A 19,061-nucleotide genomic window follows, 5' to 3' on the forward strand; every position below is an offset into this window, starting at 1 on the left:
TAAATAGTTTTACTAGACAATCTATTTCAACTGATGTTTGTATATATTTTTAAGCGTTTTCTAATGGTATAATAACAGTGGCGATTCTAGGCCTGGTCAGGCCCAGCACATGATTAAAGTAATTTTTTTTTAATTTTTACACTACTATTAATTTACTTTATTGACTAAGGATTGTCACAATTGTAATTTTCGTATACCTTGCCTCCCAGTTTATGAGGCCTAAGACCGTTACTTGTTTATCAGCTGACGAACCTATATATTTATATATAAAGAACAAAAGAAGAAACAAGCCAATCGCATAATTAATAGCTCAAACTTTCTAGAAGACTCTCTAGTAGCTCTACACGTTTTGCTCTTTATATGTTCTGAATATTCCTTATAATTATTTGAGCCATAAACCAACCACAAAAAAATTGAAAACATAAACAAAATTATGCAAAAGACAACGGTTAAATGTTGTTTTGTAGATAAGTAATTTAAAATCCCTTTTAAGGTTACTCATTGCTTTTCAAATTACTGTAATGTCAAATTACTGTAATAATATCCCCCCCCTAGAAAAATCATGCTGTATTGAACTAAGCACCTAAAGATCCTTTATATTTTTTGTGTCCTTTAGTAAAATTTAGGCAAATTGCAATTAAAAGTATAAAAACATTAAGAGCATCTTATTCAACCCTTGAAAAAATATATTTTTTATAGCTCTGGGTAGGCTGCGTAATCTTTGAACTTATTTTTGATTGGTTAATAAGGTTTAGAACCCACCTTTACCCTTTATGATTTTTTTTAAGAAGTTATAAATTTTGAAGAAGTCTAAAAATTTTGGCTTCAAGTCAGCGAGAAGAAGATAAAAAAAAAGATTAAACAAGTTAACACATACTAGAAAATATAAATAGGTAAACAAATATAAATTTTATATAGTAAATAGAGTGGGTGATTTTTTTAATCTTTTTGTGTAATTTTTTATCATTTTTTTTTCATTAAGTAGTGCATCTTCTTTTTTTGTAGGCTGGCAATTACCAAGTTGGACATATTGGATACATTTAATGAAATTAAAGTTTGTGTTGACTACAAATGGATGGTAAAATTCTGGAGTTCTTTCGCTACAAGCTACAACCTTGTGTAGTTTGTTTTGTTTCTTTGTCAGTCTATCTTGGCATAAATTCCGTTAGGATAGTTCTCAATTAGTATAACTATTATTTCAGGTCTAATTTCTAGAACTACCTCTGACTGTCTACGAAGTAATATCAAATGATATTTGTGAAGTAAGTGCCCTTGCCTAGTTTAGGCGTTTTGTGTAGCAACGATTCTTGAAGACGGTATTATTTCGTTCTTTCCATTTTTTCCTCTTTTTTTCTTTTTTTTTCCTTTTTTTTCTATGTGGTGTTAGTGCCATGGCTCTCAGCTTGAAAGTACCATGTTTTGCCAAACCGAAATTGAATCCGGTTATATCGAAAGAGTTATTGATCGACGCCGTTCCACTTTCAGAAAAAGTAATTGGGAGTGGGAGGGCTTGTAAGGTTTCCGTAGGTCTTTTTCACGGGGAAAAAGTAGCCTTCAAAATGTATGTAGGAATTCGCGGTAATGTCGAGTACGAGTCAATTATTCTAAAAGAAGCTGCAGCCATTTGTAAAGCAAGTCATGAAAATGTTGTTGGAATTAGGTTTGTATGTGTGAAGGAAATGACCCTAGGCCTCGAATACTGTGAAAAAGTTTTGACAGATCAAGATGGGAGTCCACATGTCTTAAATAGTGCCAGACAAATGCTTGGTTTCATGTCCGTCTTGTGTAGTGGAGTTAGTAGGGAAATTCTTCCTCCCTTATTTAGTTCAATGGCTTGCCAGATTTGAGAGGGGCTAAGGTATCTTCACTCAATAAATATTATTCATGCTGACCTAAAATCAGCTAACGTTTTGGTAACTCAAAATAAAGAGGACGATGACTCTTGCATCTTTAAACTATCAGATTTTGGAGAAAGCCGATTTTCGCTTGCAACATCAGTAATTACTTCAACTACGCAAGATCAGTCTCAGGAAAATGGCGGTGGTACAGTGTGTTTTTTGAGCCCGCAAAGATGCGATGGCAAACGTCCTACCTTGGCTTGTGACGTCTTTTCTTTTGGAATGTTTTTGTATGAGCTGTATGATTTCACGATCAAATTTCCTTTTAAAAAAGATGGCTTTCCTGTCGACCTGATAGTCGATGAAATTCGCAGTGGAATTTTACCCTGTCATGAGAACATGTCAAATCCCTTAAAAGAAATTTTTTTGAAATGTTGCGAGTTTGACCCAAACAGTCGTCCCACAGTCCCCGAACTTTGTAAAATGTTGACTGCCCTTGGCCAAGAAGCTTTCATACAGCCAGATAGTTCTGTCGATTCCCTGGACAGAAATGATGATTCCACTCATGAAATTTTGTCCATTTCAGACCTACCATTCACTAACAATAGTCAACCTGGATCTCTCTTGGAATTTTTTGATCCAGGTCTATCTGATTCTCATTTAAAAAACAATTGTCAACCTGTTTTTTCTCTCTGAATTTTCCGATCCTGCTGAATCTGATTCTCAATCAATGGTTTTTAAAGGTATGGTTGGCGGTAAAAGATCCCGCTGTGGTCAAACGCAATCTTCCGGGACTTACGAACCTAATCTGGAACCATCTCCAATTATCTTAGATGCTGTTGCTGGCTGTGCACTTAGAAATTTTGGCATCACACCACTAAAAAAAAATTCAGATTCGTAGCATTACAAGTATTCTAAAAAAAGAAGATGTTTAGTAGTTTCAGGCACAGGGAGCGGAAAATCAATTTGCTATCAAATTCCATCCGTTATGGCAACCGGTATTACTCTCTTAGTTGTCCCATACATAGCACTGCGCAAAGATCAAGTTTATTTTTTACTTTCCCATGACATCAATTCCTTTGCTCTTGGAGAAAAAACTACTGCTGTCGAGTTCGACCAACAACTCACAGCCATTTCAGATCTGTCCGAAAGTAAACCAGTAATCTTGGTAGGTACTCCAGAAACTTTTATGGGCCGGGAAGGATCGTTAGGGTTCGTTCGAAGACACAGACCTCTTTTAGATAGACGACTGAAATTAGTAGTTTTCGACGAATGTCATCTTATTTACGAGTGGTGTGGCTTTAGAAACTCCTTTTTGGAATTGAAGACCTTGAGAAGTTGTTTCACTCAAGCAACTTTCCTCGTATTGACAGTAAATCTCTTGCCCAAAGATGAGAAGCTGATTATAGAAGAGTTTCTTCTCAACCCCTGTGTAGTTCGGATGTCGGTTGATAGGCCAAATTTCTGGCTGGAGATTTCACACTACTACCCCCCATTAGGTTCAGTAGGTAGCGCGGATTGGGTTGAAAGTTGGTTCAAGATTGCCAAGGGAATTGTTGAAACAGTTAATGGACAGTTAGCCATAGTGTTTTTCTCGTATGCGCGGGAGGCCAATGCTGCATGTTCGGCCATTTCTAATTTAGGAGTCAAGGCAGCGGCGTTCACTGGAGAATGCTAATCACTGGATAAAAATCATATTCATGCTGCTATGAGAAATGGGGAGATTGAAATACTATGCGCCACAACTGCGTATGGTTGTGGCTTGAATCTCCCGGACGTCCGCTGTGTTATTCGTTTTGGTTTGCCCAAAAATATGTCGTCTTGGACGCAGGAGCAAGACAGAGCAGGACGCGATGGACAACCTGCTAGGGCAATTATTCTCTTAAATGAAAAGTATGACATCAATCGCTGTGTATTCTGGCTTGACAGATTATCTGATGAGGAAAAAAAACAATGTTTTCTGACTTTGTGGATGTTCTGAAATACGCCTATTCTGGCTACTCTGGTCTCTGTCTTCGTAAATTTCAGGTAGAATACTTTGGCGAAAGCTTTGCCCAGGATGACAATCAAGGCTGATGCCAGATTTGTGACGATCGGAGTCTTCACGATGTTACCGGTGAGATTCGTAAAGTTGTCGACTGCTTGAAGCTGTTTTATGAGAGGGGGATTTCATCTGTTTCGGAAATGCACATAACTTTTTTTCTCGTAGGCAGGTCGGACAAGTGGCTGCGGGAACATTTGGTTGATGCAGATTACAGTGCATACCCTTATTATAGTTTCGTTGGTGTTAAAGGCCAGCATGTACTCTCAGGACTGCTTTGTCGCTAGGTATCGTAACGATTGTCTTGCGTGAAATGTTTTTTGGTGGTAGGAGGGAAGTCCGAAAAATTTTTCGTGTGGAATGTCTCTGCCAGGTGTGATTAAGCTCCCCATGGTCCTGTACTTAAAGAGTGCTTTTTCTGTCTGTACCTCACTCACGTCATCTAGAAAGCCGAGAACAGGCGTCGCTGACAAAGTTGTGGCCGCAGTTCAGTCAGGAACATGGAAAAATGCTACACTAGGCATGCTCAAGTATCCTGGTTTTACCAAAAACTCAGGTGTTTCTGAGGTTCTCTTTGTTGACGACGTGAATATGATGGAGAGAATGACTATGTTTTCCTGGTGGGTAATATGAAACTAACAAGGAAGGTAGGCAAGCCCGAGTTTAAGAAAGTAGTTACACTTCCGAATGAAGAATCTCTTATTGGCGTTTTCGTCCGTGTCAATGAATGCGCTTGGGTCAAACAGTGTGCATTAGCCAATTGCGAGTTTTCTCTTCAGAATGGTTTTAGCAGAAACACTTGCCTCAAACATCCATACGAGCCACTGAAAAACAAATCCTGTCATTGTCAAATAGCTTTCGTATGTCCTGTCGAAAAACAGGATCGTCAACAGTGGGTCATTTCTTTCAGTGATGATGAGGGACGACTTCACTCTTACGCACGGCCACCAGAAAACCGTCTAGTCTCTAGGGTTCGTTCTGACATAGTTGGTGCTGTAGCACGTGACCCAACATTAACAGTTTCAGAGATTCACAAAGGGGTTGGCGTTGGCTACATTTTAGATGAAAGGAATTTAGCTGCAGTTAATTTGGACCACGTCAGGAAGGTTGTTGATGCTATGCGGAAGGGGCCCGAGACTCTTCCTCGATTTCTAGAAACTTTTAACGAGGCTGTACTTAAGTCTATACCGTTAAATCAACACGACGACGAACAGATCAATTTTGAGATGCAGCAGGCCACTCAAAAGTACCTACGTTTTTTCTCTTTGGATCCCGGCAATTTTGTTTGTCTTATTATGTTCGAAATTCAAATCGATGTCCTTGCTAAGGCTGATTTTTTTATCCCTGATGTCACCTACCCTGGGACATTCCACCCTTTCAAATACCTATTGGATGTCGTTGTATACGATAGCGAAATTTTGCAATACGCTACTGTTGCGTGGGTGCTCATGTCCAATTTGCATAGAGGTTCCTATAAGAGAGCTTTTGGAGTTCTGTTTGATGAAGTGAAGTAGAAGCATCCAGACTACTGTCCAGTAAATCCTGTCATTGTCAAATAGCTTTCGTATGTCCTGTCGAAAAACAGGATCGTCGACGGTGGGTCATTTCTTTCAGTGATGATGAGGGACGACTTCACTCTCACGCACGGCCACCAGAAAACCGTCTAGTCTCTAGGGTTCGTTCTGACATAGTTGGTGCTGTAGCACGTGACCCAACATTAACAGTTTCAGAGATTCACAAAGGGGTTGGTGTTGGCTACATTTTAGGTCAAAGGAATTTAGCTGCAGTTACCTTGGACCGCGTCAGGAAGGTTGTTGATGCTGTGCGGAAGGGGTCCGAGACTCTTCCTCAATTTCTAGAAACTTTTAACGAGGCTGTACTTAAGTCTGTACCGTTAAATCAACACGACGACGAACAGATCAATTTTGAGATGCAGCAGGCCACTCAAAAGTACCTACGTTTTTTCTCTTTGGATCCCGGCAATTTTGTTTGTCTTATTATGTTCGAAATTCAAATCGATGTCCTTGCTAAGGCTGATTTTTTTATCCCTGATGTCACCTACCCTGGGACATTCCACCCTTTCAAATATCTATTGGATGTCGTTGTATACGATAGTGAAATTTTGAAATACGCTACTGTTGCGCGGGTGCTCATGTCCAATTTGCATAGAGGATCCTATAAGAGAGCTTTTGGAGCTCTGTTTGATGAAGTGCAGTAGAAGCATCCAGACTACTGTCCAGTAAACCTGATTGTTATCGCCGATTTCTCGGATGCTCAGAAGCAAGGTCTCGAGTCGGCAGTTGAGGAGCGCTCAATCAATAATGCAAATGACAGCATACAGCAGAGCTTGATCCGGATACGGGGATGTCGTGTGCACTTTTGGCGATCTGTGAATAAAATTTGTCAAAAAATCTGTGGTGCTGAAGACGAAGTTTGTGAATTCAAATCTGTCGCTCGGCTCCTCGAATCAGCTGCTAACAAACAGCAAGCTGATCTGTGTTTTAGTGTTTGGTGTGGCAAACCGGATCAAAAGCTTTTGAAGAATTTTTCTGGTCTCATCTGTGATGCTGCTCTTCGGTTCTGTAATGGGTGGAGTCAGGCTGTTAGCTGGGTTTCGTTTTGGTCCAGAGCAAATAACTTGAAGAGGATTTGCAAGTCACTTTCCGAATTCACTGATAAAGAGTGGGACGTCTTGCCTCAGACTACCAATGCTGTCGAGTCCTATAACAGGCTTTCAAAGCCAACCTGTAACACAATTGCTGCAGCTCTTAAATGGTCTTATAGAGTCGAGCAAAAAAGCGCTGTGAAAAATTCTGCTGCCAGACATGGGGTTGGTTTGTAATATACCAGAAAAAGCTGCAGGATACCTTGCAGGTTGTCAAATAGATCTGATTGGAGTGAAGAAGTCTCTGACCAAAATTTTAGTTTTACTGAAAGCGCTTTTGGTGATGATGAGTTCGTTGGAAGTTTTATCATGGTGAATATAGTTGGTGCTAAGGGAAAACACTAGAGAAAGCTACTGGCCAAAGTGGTCGAGCGGACGGAAGACGGATACCGGGCTATGTATCACGACACTCCATCTTATGAACCGTATGTTGATGGTCCCAATGATCCGGATGTCATTCTTTTACCTAAGTCCTTTGAAACTCCTCCTCCGGTGAAAAAGAAACACTGATGGGTCGCCTTTTGATTTTCTTTCATTTTAATCTCTCTTTACTAATCATTCACTTAAATTATATAAGACAATCCCTCCTCTTCTCTCAGCGATGCTGAAACTAAATCAAATTCAAAATTACAGTGCAAACGCTAAAAAATCATTATTTTCCTTTTAAACAATCTTAATTCCGTGGCGCTTAGCTAGAAGGGACTAAGTAACCTTTTTCAAATTTTTAAAGCTTTGGGGCTCATCTTGCAAAAATCTGTCACCACTTTGTCGTAAGCTATGTTTCTGTAAAATTGCTGATACTCTTCAGAATTGTAAGAAAGAAGGAACATCAGATCATCAAATTTTGGTTTGCTAATGGCCCGCCCGTTAGGGTGCTTTGTCTTCATTACTGGAATTGTAGCCAGGCGACTTTATTATTTAAGGTTCATCGTCCGGAATGGCTCGTCATGCCTGTGAGAATTTTCGAACTGATTCATTTCATGCTTCATCATTGGGGTCTTTCCTCTGGTTGTTTGTATAGCACTAGCCCAATCACATGGGACAAGAACGGTGGCTTTAGAAGACTTTTTTTTACCTTTCAATTCTTGCATGATCTGTGTCACACTCCAAGTGAGTATGACCAAGCTCCAGGCACTTCTAATCAATAATTTATCAAGCACCAACCTTGTTTTGACATCAGGTGTTGGCAAGCACTGTTGAAGGTCAAGGTTCCAGATCTCTGATTGCCCATTGATCGTATAGCAAGTTCTTTTTCATTTCTTTTATCATCATAACCAGACTTAAAAGGTCTCTCGTCTGTTTGAAGTACCACAGCTATCTTTCGCTGGAGGCTTGTATCCAAGGTTGAAATAGTATATAAAATTATGTTTTGAACATTGATAGGGATCTGGCTACTTGTCTTTATACACTACACTTTTTCTGATATAAATTGTTTATCTTGGCAATATTGACATTCGAAGATAAATACTTTTTGTACGAATTTGAACATGAATAGTGTGATTCAAAAGATGGAACAGACTTTATGTACTCCTTTATAAATTCAATCTCAGACTCAGTTGACCTGTTTTGAGCTGGTTGGCCAGGAGTGGTAGCAGGAGTCTGGGTAAAACCATAGCCTGTCATTTTCAAAAAACAAAACCATCAATCTCTTTTTTTTATCCAAAAGTGCAGCAGAAACATTTCATCCACACTTATTCAAGCTCAGTACTGTTCAGTCTAAGGTTGTATGTGAAGGTGGAATTTCTTACTCACCTAAGATTAACCGTTTCATGCTTTATTTTTCTCTTTGGTGCAGCTTTTTTCATTAAACCGGTGAAGGGTTTGAGCAATTTGGCTTTGATCTGGTCCTAGCAGGAACCAATTCCTGTCAAAAAAAAAATTTATTTTAAGGGAAGAAAACACTCATCCCTTTTAGGCAGTTGTTATAGCTCAGCTAAAACTAGACTTAGTACCCTAACAATTATACCAGTATTTCTTCTTAGGTAGTCTTAGGCAAACTGTAGATCTTGAGGAGAGAAATCCTTGGTGCTTGTAGCTCATTTTTGCCAAATAGCTTATTTATCACCTTTTGGCTAAACACCACAGAATTGTTACTCTATTTTGTAATTTATAATATTTTTAATTTCTTTTTCCAATTGTTAAAAATGTTTTGAAACTTTTTTGAAAAGGAAAAAATGATGTTGCACAGTAGCCCAAGTCCGCAAATATGAATCTACTCACTTTCCTTACTACTTATCTCCTCTTTAAGTCTGCGATGTAACAAATACTACCCGTCCATTTCAGTTTTAACTCAGCAGATTTCAGCGTCATATCAAAAAATTTCGCCATCACCCTCTCTCTGTGGAAGCGTTCTTTGGGGTTGTGTTCTGAGGCACAAATTCTTGCACTCAGTATAAAAACAAGTTATCAACAGGGATGGTGTCTTCAATAATTCTGACTGAGAATTTTTTTTTCTTACGAATTGGCAAAGCAAGGCATTTAAAGCTGATATGCTAATTTTGTAGAAGTCACGCTCTAGTTAAAACTTGATCTGTGATTGAATTGTAATCATTGTAAATAAATGAGATTTCTTTGATATGGTTCTTTAAGGTTTTGTTAGTATTCAAGTTGGGCTAAGCATTGAAGCAAGTTTGCGTTTTGTCTAAAAAAGACGAGAACTGGATAACCTCTGCAGAACTATTCATTCCCTTGAGGGTGAACTGGAAGCTAAGATAGACTAAAAGAAACACATTTCTGGGCTGTTCCCAGAATAAGTGCATCAGAAAAAGAAGTGCATCAGGCAAAAATGTGCATTTTATTTTTAAACTGCACCTGAGGGTAAAGGGCTTTTCAAGCACGGTCTCGCGCGCTAATCTCGTATCTCAAAACCATATTTTTTTTTTCAGGAAATGAAAAAAACCCATTACTTTTTGAATTTTGAAGCTGTAAGCATGGCGCTTGCTATATTGTCCGAGAAATAAATAGAAATATAAAAGTTAAATTTTTTTCCCTAGTTTAACTAGTTCGCCTAAAATTTTGACATACAGGACAAAAACAAAATTAACCAGCTTCAACGGGTTAAGTATCTCTTTTCTTGTGGAAGATTATCAGATAAAGTGTGACAACCAGTGCAGAATTTTTCTTTGCTTCCTTAATAGTTCAAACGTAGTTTTGGGGAACATAAATTTCCATTCCGTTGATTTTCACTTATATGGTTCCTTGTAGAGAATCTCATTCCATCTACGTATGCCCCTTCTTTAAGTATTTCTGCTCTATTACAATCTTCTTCACAGAGGCCAGTTTTAGGACAACTTCCTGGAAATAATTTCAATTGCTCTTTGTTTTGTCAAAAAAAATCAACAAAAAAAAAATAAAAAGAAAAAAAAATGTGAGACGACTGAGAGGCGAATCCATTTGCATAGTCTTTGTTGACAGAAGTTGGAAATCTTAGCAACGCAACCAAGGTCAATATTTTAGGAGAGCGTTAGTTCAGCAAATTCGAAAAAAGACTAGCTGTGAAATAGTTCTCACTGTAACATGCGAGAAAAAAGGAGCACAGTTAATTAATCAATATCCCGGTTGATTTGACAGCTAAAATATTGCGCTTGAGCAAAACCTTGGTTCACGCAGATCCAGTTTTTTCTCACGCAAAATGGATGCAGCAAAAATGCAAAATTCTTCACACCAATCTGGTCTAGTACATCAGTCAAAACAAATTCTATCACATCTAAGTACTTAAACGGATGCGTTTCAACGGATGAGTTAAAATATTTCAATGCAAGCATCAAGCCATCATAATGCTTCTTATCCTTCTTCCAAAAAACATCACGTGAAATCTATAGGCTAATAGACTCCTTTCGGCTTCTAGGAGGTTTCTTCTAAATGTACAATAAATGCAACAAAAATCAATACAACCATCAGATAGACAAAAAGGCTTATTTTTAATCAACATAATCATGCATCATCAACATCATTTCATCAACATATTCATATATATATATATATATATATATATATATATATATATATATATATATATATATATATATATATATATATATATATATATATATATATATATAAGAACAACTGCAGAAACGGGCATCAAACAATGAATGGAACTTGGCAGGCTGCACAAAAATGTGCATTTTTACGTGAAATTGCATCTCTGTGAACCTGGGGTAAGACTGTAAGACTATCTTGCAGAGTGTTGCCTAAGATTGGAAAGCACACTTATAGAAGGAGAAGACTTTTAGTTCTGTGATTTCAAGACTATTTACTCCTGAATTCAGTTTGTTTGATTTACCTTAGCTGTAGCGCATTTGTTAAAAGCAAATACTGCCAATTTTCGTTGGACCGGGAATAGTATGTTTTTTGTTTTCTCTTTACGTCACGTCGTTAGCTAAGAAATTATTCTGAGGAAAAGTTACTTGCCAAATAGATGGCTAACAAAAGGGCTTATAGGGTAAGTTTGTTTCTAGCTAGTTTGATAAAGAAAGTATTGCTGGTGAAAAGTTGCTAGTCAACTAGTTGGAAAATGAATTGTTTTCTGGGGCAATGTTTGTTTCCAGCTAGTTGGCAAAATTAAGTGTTGCTGAGGAGAAGTTATTAGTCAACTAGTTGGAAAATAAAGTTTTGCTGGGGAGAAGTTACTTGTCAACTAGTTGGAAAATGAATTGTTTTCTCGGCATGTTTCTTTCCAGCTAGTTGGCCAAATTAAAGGCCTGTTTTTTTAATGGAATGATTCCACAAAAGTTAGGACAAGTTCTCGAACTGCGTGTTTTCTTTAAGTATTTTTACGTTTTATTAAGGAATAACGAGGAATGATTCCAGTCCTGTCCAACCAAGGTAGGAATGGCAAGAACTTGCTCATGTAGCAAGTTTCGTGCATCTGTCAGATAGAGTGGTGTTAGGCTATAGAAAATTATAAAATGACTTGATTGTTATTCAAATAAATTTAGGGTAGGCGCTATTTCGTGAGTTTTTTTTTAGAAAATGCTATTTAGAGATCATAAAAAGCCTGATTGACTTGTAAATAAGTCAAATGACCTATAAAAAGTAACCTAAACTGTAATTTGACCTTGGGTTGGTAATACTAGTGTTTAAAAGGGCTATCTACATGGTATTGCCTGATAAGTTTATTTAGGCCTATGCTATGCAGACAATGCACGTCCCTACTAATGGTTCGGATATGGTCCTGAACTATATAGGCTGTTTTTTATTGTTCCTTTGCTAATACAGGTTTGCTGTACCCATAAAAATCGCTTCAGGCTATAAGGGATTTGAAAGAAGTTATTGAATAAATATTTTTTTAAATGTGTTTAACCTTGGGTTAGTAATACTAGTGGTTAAAAGGGCTATCTATGTGGTATTGCCTGATAAGTTTGTTTAGGCCTATGCTGTGCAGGCAATACACCCCCTCCTAATGGTTCCAAATATGGTCCTTGACTATATAGGAATTTCAAAGAAATTGTTGAATAAATATTATTTAAGATGTAGATAAATATGAAGAAAGCTATGGTAATGTAATCAATAAAGTGTATTACACTTTATAAAGGAAGAATGTTATGGTACCAACGATACTTTAAAGCCCAGCGCCCGCTAGTACCCAAAGAACCCAAATTCATTAATACTTTAGCGCCCAGAACCCACAGCTCCCAACTTCAAAAATAAGTACTAGCATTACCTTTAGCACAGCAAATTTATAGTCCATTTCTTCTTTAAATAGTAATTTAAAAAAGCATCATATCTAAAGTTAGCAAATCACAGATGCTGCGGACACACACAAAAGAATTCTGCTACTCACAATAATATATTCAATTTTATGTCAGCAAATTCCTTTTGTCGTCTATGTAAATATGGCAAAGAGAGATAATTATCAATTACTGGGGGGAGATTTGACTTCTGTCGGCAAACGCATTTCACAAAGAGGCATTTTGCCTGTTACAAATATTCGAGATATGTCACTCAGTGTTGGCTCCCGCACCATCTGTGATTTGCTAACTTTAGATATGATATTTGGCTTCTGTCGGCAAACACATTTCGCAGAGACATATCAAATTCCAGGAGAGATCAACTTTGGGTTCTTTCTGTGCCTTCAGAAATATTTCAAATATGGCATTTAGTTTTGGGTTCTGATAAATTAAAAATGCTTGTATTACATGCATACGGGCGTTAGCCTTGCTTGGGCTTATGATGCCCTATACAGTGGTTTTGTTAAGTGAAAAATAATTCATACTTATATTTTAGGCCAAATAAGTATTCAAATAATCAATTTATTGTCAGTATAATTTTATTTTTAACTTGGGCGCCAGATTCAAAGGTAAATAAACACCAGATCGCATGGGATTTTGCGAGTTTGCGAGTTCCTTGCGCTTTTTCTTCTTTGCCTCCAGTAAAAATCGCTATTTAAAGAAGAAAGAAGAATTTGTTTTACCAAAGGTAAAATAACTTAATATTTGGTTTTATGAATTGATACTTGGGTGTGCTTGTATTTATCTTCCAAGTTGGGAGCTGTGGGCGCTATGGGTTCTTGGGCGCTAAAGTAAATGTTGCTTTGATCCTGAAAGCTAGATTCTTGTTTCAGCAAAGGTTTATATTTACCTTTGAATCTGGCGCCCAAGTTAAAAATAAAATTATACTGACAATAAATTGATTATTTGAATACTTATTTGGCCGAAAATATAAGTATGAATTAGTCCCCGAAGCCGGGCCACGCCGAAATGACGGCGACGAATGTGTGATTCAGTATCGGCGGCGGCGTGCCGAAATTTTTTTGGCGGCGCGCCGCCGATTTTAGACCAGCGGCGCGCCCCGGCGCGCCGATTTTTCTAATTAAAAATAATAATAAAAATTCCACTGCACCAAGCACGTTCAACCTCGATTTTAGTAAGGATTTTTAAATGGTTGGCTAAAAACATACAAGAACAATATGACAAAACAAGAATTTTTTGGGCCGTGCGGAGTGTTTATGTTCACCGTCGAATTATCGATGTTCACCAAGTAGAATTCTCATTTTTAGCCACTAGACCCAGGGAAACCTATGTTGTGTTTATGTTTAACATCGCATTGTTCCTATAAAATCCCGTGTTTAGTCAATTCCTTCTTGTTAATGATTGGGATAATGTGTTTATAAATTTCAAAGTTTGAATTCCAAACTTCTCCTGTTCATCAAATACATACGAAAAGGAAGTGAAAAAAAACAACAAATAACAACATCGAAAAAAAACTGTATACAAATCAGATACCATGGCTTAACAACACCAACAATTTTAAATCAGCGGTTACATCACTTCATTTACAATTGATGTAACAAAAGTCAGTTTGTTCACTCTGCCTGGAGCCATTGATCTTTTTGCAGTCACTATCAGTCCAGTCGTGCTAAAAAAAAACCACTTAGCCGTTCTGGCTAAGTGGACGCGCGCTGGGCTGAGAATCCGTGAATTCGGGTTCGATCCCTGGTGTGATCAGTTTCTTAGTTTGGGACGCGGGTCAGTGGTGTGACCCTGTAAGCTTAGCCAGAGTCAACCCAGCTCTAAATGGGTACCTGGAGAAATCTGGGGAAGGTAAAACAGGAAGGGTTTGCGAAAGCATAGGTTCCCCCAGCCCCCCATTGCACTTCCTGGCTGAAGGGCCACGAAACGGAGATCAGCACCGCCGGTTTGGACCTTAAGGGTCTAGTGCCGCATCCTTTACCTTTTTTTACCAGTCGTGCTAAAAAGCCGTTTAGCTGGGGCACATGTGGCCGGTACAGCCAGAACTTGACGAGCGTAAACTGCCACTCGCGGGATCTGATACTAGTACTGGCCCTTGGGGTCCCACAGAATGCCGCAAATGGGCTTCTTCTTTGTATCTGCTGAAATAAGTTGTTTTATAGGGGAGAACAAACCTGCACCTTCACCATAGGGCTCCTGCGCACTACACTACAGGAGGAACTAAACTGCACCTTTACCCTCTTTCCTTATCAACACGGAATAACCCTCCGAAATTCTTTTCTGAAAGAAGTGGTCAATATACAACGTTTCAAGTCAAAGTTTAAGACTACTTCAACTTCAGTGTACTCTGCTAACTGTGCAAAAAAATGTAATTGATTTCTATAGATATATTTCTATACTAGCTCTAGATAATCTACCAAGCGGGAAACTACCGCAAATCAGCATCGATAAATAAATGAAACCCAAAACGAACAAAAATAACAATAAATAACTGAGTCAAACTCAAAACGATCAGAAATTAACATAAGTTTGGCTCAAAACCCCTATGCCTTACCAAGGCCAGAACAAAATTTTCACTTTACTGAAAAAATATAAATTTTTTTACTTTTATAACTTTAATAAATAAAGTAATATTAACATTTTGATTGCTAAATATTAGTAAATGTATATTAAACTGACAATGCATATTCATTTGTATTTTTGTCAGTAAACAGCAAATTATGTTATGGCCATCAGGGGGGGTAGGGGTTTTGCACCCTACTTATGTAGGACTCTGCTTGTTTTAGGCGTGAACTTGACGAATTATTGTAAATTTCGGTTGTTATAAGTTTAATTGATTTGTTGATGCTTATCGGTTTTAGCTTTATGCTTGTCACAAGATTTGACTTCATTTTTTCTCATTTTTGGTTTAATGGGGTTCTTTACTTTTCTTTGAAAAAATTATTTTGTGAAAAGAGTTTTTTTAATTAATTTCTGTTCGTTTTATATTGACATAGTCTTTTCAGGGAAAAAGAAAATTATACTTTAAATCTTTTCGTTTTTTTTTAAGAATTTATAGTTTTGCCTGCTATTTGTATGCTGGAAAACAGTTTTCAGCAAAATTTAACAACATAGACCCTTATAAAAATCTGGAAACAAATAATAGTGTTTAATTTAGTTTCATACCTCCTCTAGTTGATCTGAAATAGAAAACTTGATAACATACGCAAACAAATTTGTTTACTTTCTTTGATAGCTTGGATACACTTACGCTATTTTGATTTGGTCAAATTTTAAGAGCAGAAGAAGCCCCTAATGTTTGAACATAATGCCCTCAGTCGTTCTTGGGATACTGCTGAGATGCCTTATTGGGAATTAGCATAAACACAGTGCATTTTTATTTAATCTTAGGAGGGTTGGCGTGGGAGGGGGATTAGTTTCCCTCCAATCACTTTCGACTATTAAAAAGGACATCAGCCCTTTCTATTTTCAATCGAATGAACCCTTTTCGAAGTTCCTACGATAACTCCTTCGATAAATTCCCTGGTCTAAACAACAACAACAAAAAAATAATACATTATACCAGCATCGATCTCTACTATAAAAATGTCAAGCCTTCCAATCACTTTCGATTATTGAAAAGGGCACTAGGTTTTTCGATTTCCAAACTAATGATCCCTTTTTGAGTTTCTACGACAGCGCTTTCTATAAGCACCTTATATGCCCCAAGGGTATAAATTACAACCCGGCTCCTCCGTGCCGTAAAGATGTCGGTCGGTCTCTACGATTTGATGTTCAAAACTTTCAGCTAAGTTACAAACAGGGGGCCTTCCAAAATTTTGATTGTGCGTGTTTCAAACCATAACGGCCGCAAAAGGGAGTGTAGATGCCTTCCCTTCATTTTCGACTATTAAAAAGGGCACAAGCCACTCAAATCTCTAATTGAATGAGCCCTTTTCGAAGTTTCTACGACAACTTCTTCGATATGAAATGCCCTGGTCTAAAGGAAAAAATAATAAATAATACATTGTGCCAACTCGTTCTTATATACCCCCAGGGCATAACTAAAAAACCCTTTCCCTAAGGGTTGTGGGGGAGTAACCTCCTCAAAAAATATATTTCTCTCTGGACATCAGTTACTCTGAACAAAATGGCTATCTTAAAATTTTGATTGGATGTGTTTGGAGAAACGGTGGGCTTGGAAGGGGTGTTAGCTGCCTTCCAATCACTTTCGACTATTAAAAAGGGCACTAGTTATTCCAATTTCCAATGGAATGAGCCCTTTTTGAAGTTTCTACGACAACTCCTTCGCTACAAATTGCCCTGGTATGGAAAACAAAAAACAAAACAAAAAAATAAATAATACATTGTGCCAACATTGTTCTTTACTTAGACAGCTCGATTGCGCTGCCTATGACAACATCCTGAATTGCCTAATGCTCTTTTACTTACCTCTTTTCATCCGAAAAATCAGAAAGAAAAATGAACAGAATTTTAAAGTGGAAGCTAGAATTTTTGTTTCAAGAAAAATTTCTTCTTTTCCTTCCTATGAACCGATATACATGGCGAGCCCAAGATGACAGTATTTATTTTTAATAAACAGATTCGCCGGGATGACGGTTGAAGCCCGGAGGTCGATATCGATAATCAAAAAAGAGAAAAAAACGGCGGCGTATTAGCGCACTGATGCAAGCTCGGCGGCGCGCCGCCGTTTTTTTTCCGCGGCACGCCGCCCCATTTCGGCGCGGCTTCGGGGTCTAGTATGAATTATTTTTTACTTGATAAAAACACTGTATAGGGCATCATAAGCCCAAGCAAGGCCAACGCCCAAAGGCCCACGCAAGCAAAGGTTTATATTTACCTTTGAATCTGGCGCCCAAGTTAAAAATAAAATTATACTGACAATAAATTGATTATTTCAATACTTATTTGGCCGAAAATATAAGTATGAATTATTGTGGTTAGGCTTGTTTTGTTTTTTTTTATAAAAGATGGTTCAATCAGTTTTTAGAGTCTAAATCTCCTTTTTAGTCCTGTACACTTGGACTTTGGAAGCTGAGAAGCTAAAGTATCATAACTTTGATCCTGTATGCTAGATGTGGTTTCAGCAAAGGTTTATATTTACCTTTGAACCTGGCGCCCAAGTTAAATATAAAATTATTATGACAATAAATATAAACCGAACACTCGAAAATAAATATAGTCTGCCTCAAGGGGAAGGCTCGGAGACCCCTCCTTTTCCCATTTCTGAGGGGGGTGGGTGGAGGGGTTGAGGGGGGGGGTCAATTTTGGAGGGAAAACAAAAATCCTCAGAATAGAAAATAAAGCGTGATCTGCCTCAAGGGGACGGCTCCGAGGCCCCGCCTTCCCCCATTTCTGCGGGCCGGGGAGGGGGGGGGTCAATTTTGGAGGGAAAACAAAAATGCTCAGAATCGAAAATAAAGCGTGATCTGCCTCAAGAGGAAGGCTCAGCGGCCCCTCCTTCCCCCATTTCTGAGGGCAGGGGAGGGGGGGTCAATTTTGGAGGGAAAGCCAAAAATACTCAGACTCGAAAATAACCGTGATCTGCCACAAGGGGAAGGCTCAGAGGCCCCTCCTTCCCCTATTCCTGAGGGCTGGGGAGGGGGGGGTCAATTTTGGAGGGAAAACAAAAAATGCTCAGAATCGAAAAATGTTCAGGCAAACTATTACAGTTATATTATCGAAGTTTTCGCCACTTAGCAGCAGATATCTTTGTTTTCAAACTATTTGCTTGATATTATTAAAGAGAAAAGTTAAAATGTAAATGCCTTTTTTTTTTTCTTTTTTTTGAAAATTTCGTCTGTGAAATGACTATTTCTGTTGGCACAGTTTCGTAACCCCCTCCCCCTCTAAAATACAAGTGCTCGCAATACCCCCAGTCTTGGCTACAACTAGAAGTATTCAAGACAATAGTGTAATTTTATTTGGCAACCGAGCGTCAATCCCCCCCCCCCGGAAATCCTGGATCTGCCACTGTTTCTAAGTTGTAAATATAATAGAAAATTCATTTTTTTTGTTTTTTGTAGGGAATCTGCATAATTTTCCGCAATGACGTGGAAAAACTTTTTGAAGTTCCCCCCAGGTTAAAAACCTACATAATAAGCTTTTATAACCCTAATGGCCAAACTACAGATGCCAAGGATTTTTTTAATTATATAAATAATTCTAATATGTTAAAAAATATAATTATTTGTGGTGATTTCAATGCCCACAGCCTTTTGTTGGGGAATAAACCAGAAAATAAAGCTGGTAAATTCATTGAGCATATGACTTCAAATAATAATGAATTAGCTGTTGCTACCCCTCCAAACCTGAATACATATTTTAACCCCAAAAGTGGCAGATTCTCCACAATTGACCTACAAATTGTGTCATTAAATTTGTTGAACAAAATTTACATAAATAAAATTGATAGTCTATGTACTGACCACTTTGCTATAGTTTGCTCCCTAAATGAACCTGCTGAAACTTTATCTCATACCTCCAAGTATGTCAACACTAAAGCAAATTGGTCTATGTTCCAAAATAAGCTAAATGATGAAATTACAAGTTTCACCTAAAGTTCATGCATTTCTAACACAACAGTTGACACACATGCTGAAGCCTTGACATCTTTACTAATAAATACAGCTAATCCTGCTATTCCCAGGACAACACCTAGGAAAAAATTCACTAAACAGATTCCTAAAGCAAGGTGGACAAATGAGTGCCAAAATAAATGGAGAATAAAAAAGGAAGCTAGGACAGATTTCATAAAAAAAACCATCAACTACTACATATTCAAAAAAAATACAAGCTGAATCGAATCTAAAAAGGACTATAAT

The 19,061-nt window shown here is 37.9% G+C and overlaps 1 protein-coding gene across 1 annotated transcript in view; it reads left to right on the forward strand.

The window, feature by feature from the left end:
- Positions 1-19,061, forward strand: part of LOC148945158 (uncharacterized) — a 56,095-nt gene that overhangs the window by 16,169 nt on the left and 20,865 nt on the right. Inside the window, exon 5 of the mRNA XM_089098962.1 lies at positions 1,006-1,078. Coding sequence (XP_088955088.1) covers positions 1,006-1,078 — 73 coding nt within the window. The remainder of the gene's footprint in view (positions 1-1,005; positions 1,079-19,061) is intronic.

Source organism: Artemia sp. Qi Xiang Cuo, chromosome 13 (assembly GCF_049724085.1).
Source record: "Artemia sp. Qi Xiang Cuo chromosome 13, ASM4972408v1, whole genome shotgun sequence".
NCBI lineage: Eukaryota > Metazoa > Arthropoda > Branchiopoda > Anostraca > Artemiidae > Artemia > Artemia sp. Qi Xiang Cuo.